This window comes from Borostomias antarcticus (assembly GCF_949987555.1).
Source record: "Borostomias antarcticus genome assembly, chromosome: 10".
Lineage (NCBI taxonomy): Eukaryota > Metazoa > Chordata > Actinopteri > Stomiiformes > Stomiidae > Borostomias > Borostomias antarcticus.
Window position 1 is genome coordinate 20347219 of NC_140243.1, and position 7059 is coordinate 20354277.

The 7059-nt window shown below is 49.9% G+C and overlaps 1 protein-coding gene across 1 annotated transcript; it reads left to right on the top strand.

Moving 5' to 3' along the window:
- Positions 1-1338: 1338 nt before the first annotated feature.
- On the top strand, positions 1339-7000 carry sbk3 (SH3 domain binding kinase family, member 3; the record flags this gene model as incomplete). Its single annotated transcript, XM_084444598.1, has 4 exons — positions 1339-1377; positions 3467-3611; positions 4978-5180; positions 6233-7000. 4 exons carry the CDS (start codon positions 1339-1341, stop codon positions 6998-7000), a joined length of 1155 nt encoding a protein of 384 aa, XP_084300724.1.
- Positions 7001-7059: the final 59 nt, after the last annotated feature.

Sequence of the window (7059 nt, forward strand, 5' to 3'; positions counted from 1 at the left end):
CGGAGTGATTTGAGCCCTATCATGTGCAATGATTGTGGATACATCTTGTTAACTCGTTTCGGGCATCCTAAATCACCCCGCCTGTTGATTAGCTGAGGAATCCTGGACTGTGGACGGAATTCGATGACTAAAGACGTCGAAGAGCGCGAGGGCGACGGTTGGAGATGGAGAGAGGGGTGCGTGTGTATTGGGGAGGATTAGAGAGGAGAGAGAGAGACGGAGGAGGAGGGAGGGAGACAGAGAGGGGAGGAAAACAAGGAATGGGATAGTTTAATGCAGACAGACTGACTGACAGATTGGACACATTGGGACATTAACACTGCAGCTGACGGGGAGGGAGCGAGGGGCCGTAGGGAGAGCGACAGGGAGAGGTTTGAAATACTTCACAGCTGGTACACGCATTCTGGCAGAACAAGCAGGATCAATTAGAGAGAGAGAGGAAGAAAGAGAGAGGGTAGCAGTGAGAAATGAAGAAGTGGAGGGAGGGAGGGGTCTCGTTCAGAGTAGAAGGACAGTCACTATTGAGGTCTCTGCGGGATTGGAAGCTAGATATAAAACTACTGTAGCACCGCATGGCCCAACAGACAAGTGCAGGTACTAATGCTCCGAGTCTAATACTAGACCAGCTCAACAACTACGACAGGTCAGTGTGACCAGTAGAAGTTCACCCGGCGGCCAGGAGCGTGTCTGTTCTTTTACATGCTGCTAGGACCCGGGCAAAGTGAAAAGAGACTAAAAGAAACGAAAAAGTGAGACAGCTCTACAATGACAGTAAGTAAAACTATAATCTGTATATCACGTAGACCTATATCGATTAGCGCCCATCAGCCAATTCTGCAGACAACGAAATTAGGCTATAATAGGTGATTTGATTATTCAACCTGTCAAATGTTTTCAAGGGACCACTATTTTCTCTTTACTTTGAAATGTCCAATCATATTGACATTGGTATCTGCCAAGGTACAGTATTATAGCTGTAGAAACGCAATAGTAAATACCAAAAGTTCAACTGCGTAATGAGATGCCAGTATGATAAAGACGTTATAACAGCGTGATCTTGATTTTATGCGAGGCTTCCACGGGGCACAAGTCCAAGACAGGGAGTGCATTGCCAAGAGGCTTTTCAGCTTTCAGTGTTAATATCTTCATGGGTTTACTTGCCTTGAAATCTTAATGCTAGTCCTCACAGTCGCTCCTAATAAAACCATAGGCTGTCCCCGACTGCCCTGGTCCACTCCGAGGACCTGATGACAAATGTGGGATTAATTAATACTGTAATCACCTCAGGTTACAAGGACATTGCAAATGTCAGGCTGCAGCCTACCCTTACGGAGCGAAATGTGCTGCTACACCTGCTACATCAAGTCACGCTACTGTGTATCACCACACGGACACTGTACTCGTTTCTTCGTTTTTATAGTTAATTGAGTTAATTAACTATAAAATCATTGAATTAAGCTGTATGTATACAGCTAAATGTTGTGAAATCCAAGGCTACAGTAGTTTTAACAGGAATTTGTTGTTATATTACAGGGATTTTGATTACAATTGCCTACTTTATTGTAAAATAATACTGTTAAAAGCTGTGAAATCCTGGTACATTTTACAGTGTGTACATATATATATATATATAAATTATATCCCAAAATCTATACTTGATTTTAAATTGAATTAGATCCCAGCAATGGTGAAAATATAAAAGTCTGTATTTCCAAACTGGGTGTAACAGGACCATTGATCAATACTGATATATAATGATAAACCAAAAGAAACCCAAACCCTTATAACACTATACTTTATTTCCCTTTTTTCAGAGCCAGCTGCATGAATCTACTGCAGGCTTGATGCACCTGCTGTACTGTACAGATTCCCCATCTGTCTGAACATTTGCTTTTTCCAATGGCTTAACCTAAATTAACCCCTGATTTACTTTGGGGTGTCTCTGATGCTCTCTTACATAAGAGACGTATACATGTTCTATGCATGAAGAAGGTCAGAGGTATAAATAGACCATAGTGTTATTACAGCTTAATCTATTGTGTTATACAAAGGGTCTTCACTGTGTCCACACCCGGGACATGTGTTGGGGGGGGTTCCACTTCTAATGAGGTTAGCGCATCCACAAAGGACAGTCATACAATACCAACACACGCAGTTAAGACCTGTTACATAAAGGCAGACGCCATATGTTCTAATTGCTATGCTACACCATGTCATCCCCACATGCCTGTCCATTATTGCAGTAATAGTATGCATGCTCTGATGAAGGTCGAATACGCCAAAGCTATTATATTATATTGCACTGTACTTTAGATTGCTATTCTTGCACTTTGACTTCAGCACTAGATTATGTTCTTAGCCACTTGTTTTAGAGAGAAGATGCACTTGTGAGTTCTGGCAAGTAATAGTACATTGGCTCTTCCTACGTTAAATGCAATTATTGTTAGTCGCTTTGGATAAAAGCGTCTGCTAAATGACTGTAATGTGATGTAATATGTAATGTAAGCAATTAAAGGTGAGGCACCAGAACTCACAAGTGCATCTCCTTTCTAAAACAAGTGACTAAGAGCATAATCTAGTGTTGAAGGCAAAGTGCAAGAATAGCAATCTAAAATACAATAGGCGCTTAAGAGGGAGGATCCTGGTAGTACTTCTAGAAGAGATTAGTTTTGAGCCTGCGACGTCAGTGGACAGTTCGTTCCACCACTGCGGGGCCAGGACAGAGAAGAGCCGTGACCGTGTCAATCGACTGCAGGGGCTTAATGGAATCAGGAACACACACACACACACACACACAGACACACACACACACACTGTCTTCACTTTATAAAATGTATTCCTGCAACGTTTCGGGTCTAGGACCTTCTTCAGGCATAAGACTTTCTAAACCCCCCTCCAGCGTACAGCGTCATGCGATTCAGTTCACAGCATGTGAAGCAACAGCCTCCATCTTCATTTCCCGCCCTCTTACGTCATCTCACTCACGTGACCAACAGGCGGTAGCGATCCATCACCCTCATCTTTTAGCTACAGATACACCATCCTTCCCCCCCGGTCAGACGTACCATCCTTCCCCCCCGGTCAGACGTACCATCCTTCCCCCCCGGTCAGACGTACCATCCTTCCCCCCCGGTCAGATGCACCATCCTTCCCCCCCGGTCAGACGTACCATCCTTCCCCCCCGGTCAGATGCACCATCCTTCCCCCCCGGTCAGATACACCATCCTTCCCCCCCGGTCAGACGTACCATCCTTCCCCCCCGGTCAGACGTACCATCCTTCCCTCCCGGTCAGACGTACCATCCTTCCCACCCGGTCCATCCTCCCCCCCCGGTCAGACGTACCATCCTTCCCCCCCGGTCCATCCTTCCCCCCCGGTCCATCCTTCCACCCCGGTCAGACGTACCATCCTTCCCCCCCCGGTCAGACGTGTCCACACACCAGGCTGTTGTTGTGTCTCCCAGCAGGTCGCGGCCCAGGACCTGGACGAGCTCTGCTTCCTCTCAGCGCAGTCGCTGCCCACCCTGGACACCGCCGAGCACTTCCAGGTGGTCAAACTCCTGGGAGAGGGCTCGTATGGCAAGGTCATGCTGGCTGTCCACAAGAAGAGAGGTCAGTGAAGCGCCAGGGTCAGGGGTCAGGGGTCACGCTAACGCTAGACTAGCATAGCCCGGCCTAGCTCCACATTTCGACTATGCTGTGCCGGCGCTGGACAAAGGTCTGGCTGGACTCAGTACCATTCGGGGATAGGGGGACACTGTATTTCTTTAAACCAATCAAATTCTAGCTTATTGGCTGGTTTTTCATTGGTCAAGCTTATTGGCATGATCGATGAAAAACCTATGTTAGAAAAGTAGTACAGGAAATTTGAACGTTGACAAAGAATAAGATCACAATCGTCTTCGGCGGTGTGGTTGCTAGGTTATTACAGTGCTGGGTTGTTGTTGTTTCGCTTAGTCTGATTGGCCAACCAAATGAATCCGGCGCCACTGATTGGGCAGTAATAAAACCAATGATGAGGCTTATTCCCAAAACCCACATGCGTTGAGTCAGACTGCTCTAACACATTTAGATTAGGTTAACTCAGGTTGAAACATGGAATAAAATTAGAAAAAATATTATTATTATTAAGATTAAGGTTAAGATTATTATTATTTTTAAAATGAGAAATACTATTAAATGGTGTCCCTGCATCGAAGTCTGCACATGTTCATCAGGATCAGTATGGCAGCAATGAACATCAAGGCCTGTCTTTAAATAGTGTCCACTTAACCTTTCACAGCGCTGTTGCTGTAGTGAAGTGATTTACTCCATTCCCCGGGGTAGGGTTGCGCTGCCTACGGCGTCCCTCATCCCCAGGGACAACACACGTAACCCAGCCCTCTCTGGGAGAAGCTGAGTATGTTCTCAGCTAGTGGTAGATTTCAACATGGATGCTGCAGGTCATGTGGGAGAAATAGTTTTGAGTTGGGAAAAAATCTCACAGGTTTTCTCTCCTCTCCACCCCTCCCTCCTCCACTCCACTCTTCTCCTCTCTTCTCTCTCCTCTCTTCTTCTCTCCTCTTCTCTCTCCTCTCCTCTCTCCTCTTCTCTCCTCTTCTCTCTCCTTTCCTTTCCTCTTCTCTCTCCTCTCCTCTCTTCTCCTCTCCTCTTCTCTTCTTTCCTCTCTCCTCTCCTGTCTCCTCTTTCTCCTCTATCTCCTCTCCTCTCTCCTCCTCTCTCTCCTCTCCTTTCCTATTCTCTCTCTCTCCTCTCTCCTCTCTCCTCTCTCCTCTCTCCTCTCTCCTCTCTCCTCTCCTCTCTCCTCTTTCCTCTCCTCTCTCTCCTCTCCTCTCTCTCCTCTTCTCTCTCCTCTTCTCTCTCCTCTCTCTCCTCTCTCCTCTCCTCTCCTCCTCTCTCCTCTCCTCTCTCCTCTCTCCTCTCTCCTCTCTCTCCTCTCTCCTCCTCTCTCTCCTCTCTCTCCTCTCCTCTCCACCAGGAACGCCAATGGCTCTGAAGTTCTTCCCTCGCTCGTCCACCTCCCTCTTCTCGTTCCTGCGTGAATACAACCTCTCCCTGTCCTTCTGCACCCACCCCTCGCTGACCCGCGCCCTGGGCATCTTCTTCTCCACGCCCTCCTACTACGTGTTCGCCCAGCAGGCCGGCCTCTATGGCGACCTCTACAGCGTCATCGTGACGGAGGTCAGCCGTTAAAATAGCTTTCAAATCTCCCGTAAACGATAACAGTACAGTTGAGCCCAGTACAGTAGGTCTGCCCGCCTCTGACTCTGACGTGTGTGTGAGAAGGGTGTGTGTGTGTGTATGTGTGTGTGAGAGGTGTGTGTGTCACGTAGCCAGCGTGGTCTGGCCTGGGTTAGCTGTTGACCGCACTGACCCGTTGTGCCCTTGTCCTGCTATACCTTCCTCTCTGTCAGCAGGAACATGAGGCATTGAGCGCCAGATAAAGACATGCATTAAAAACACCCCAGCCACTCCTGTGTGTGTGTGTGTGTGTGTGTGTGTGTGTGTGTGTGTGTGTGTGTGTGTGTGTGTGTGTGTGCGTGCGTGCGTGCGTGTGTGTGTGTCCTATCTCCCTGACGCTGGCATACGTGACACAGAGCAGGAGTTTCCAAATCCCTCTGCAGGAAGATTGAGTGCCTCCAGCTGTCAGCTCCTCTTCGCATATGGAACAGAACAGAACGGAACAGCACAGAACAGCACAGAACAACATAGAACAGAACAGCACAGAACAGAACAAGACAGAACAGAAGAGAACAGAACAGCACGGAACAGCACAGAACAACATAGAACAGAACAGCACAGAACAGAACAAGACAGAAGAGAACAGAACAGCACAGAACAAGACAGAACAGAACAAAACAGAACAGAACAGCACAGAACAGCATACATGTAGAACAGAACAGCATAGAACAGAACAGCACAGAACAGCATAGAACAGAACGGCACAGAACAGAGCAGAACAAAACAGAGCAGCATAGGGCAGAATGTTTTGTCTCCCCCCACATATGTTCTAACCTCTCTTGTATTCTTCTCTCTCTCTCTCCCTCTCTCTCTCTCTTCCTCTCTCTCTCTCTCTCTCTCTCTCTATCTCTCTCTCTCTCCCTCTCTCGCTCTCCCTCTCTCTCTCTCTCTCTCCCCCCCCCCCTCTCTCTCTCTCTCTCTCCCCCCCCTCTCTCTCTCCCTCTCTCTCTCTCTCTCTCTCCCTCTCCCTCTCTCTCTCTCTCTGTGTCCAGGTGGGCGTGGAGGAGGAGTGTGTCCAGAGGGTGATGTCCCAGCTGAGCGGTGCCGTCTCTCACCTCCACTCCTTGGGCTTCGTCCACCGCGACATCAAGCCCGAGAACATCTTCCTGTGCGACCGCGCCTCCCGCTGGGTCAAGCTGGGGGACTTCGGCCTGGCCCGCCCCACCGGGTCCAAGGTCCGCGCCGTTTGGTACGACTCCCCCTTCTGCACGCCGGAGGTGGCGCCCGCCAAGGAGCTGGAGAAAGAGGGCGAGGGGGGCGGAGCCGAGCCCGAGGACATGTGGGTCACGGTGGAGCCTAGCATCGACAGCTGGGCCCTGGGCGTCCTGGTGTTCTGCCTGCTGACCGGCTGCTTCCCCTGGGAGGAGAGCACCGGCGACGACCCCGCCTACCGGAGGTACAAGCGATGGTTCGACCGCCAGGCGGAGAGGGAGGAGAGGGGAGGCGCCGGGGGGCGGAAGGGCGAGGAGGAGGAGGAGGAGGGGAAGGGGGAGCGGATAAGGAGCTCCGAAGCCGCCCCACCGCAGTTCGAGGGCCTCAGTCCGCTGGTGATGTGTCTCTTCAGGGAGCTGCTCCACCCGGAGCCCAAGCTCAGAGGAGGCCCCGAGGAGATCCTCAGCTACCTGGGAGGCCCCTGGCTGAGGGAGACGGAGAGAGAGGAGCAGAGGAAACAGCAGGAGGCGGAGAGGGAGTCCAGGAAAATAAGAGAGGGAGGAGGAGTGGAGGGCGAGAGGGTCAGGGAGGGGAGGGGAGAGAGATAAATGGTGTTTTGTGACATAGTGACCAGATCATTTGGAGAAGCTTTAAGGCATCAGAGCGT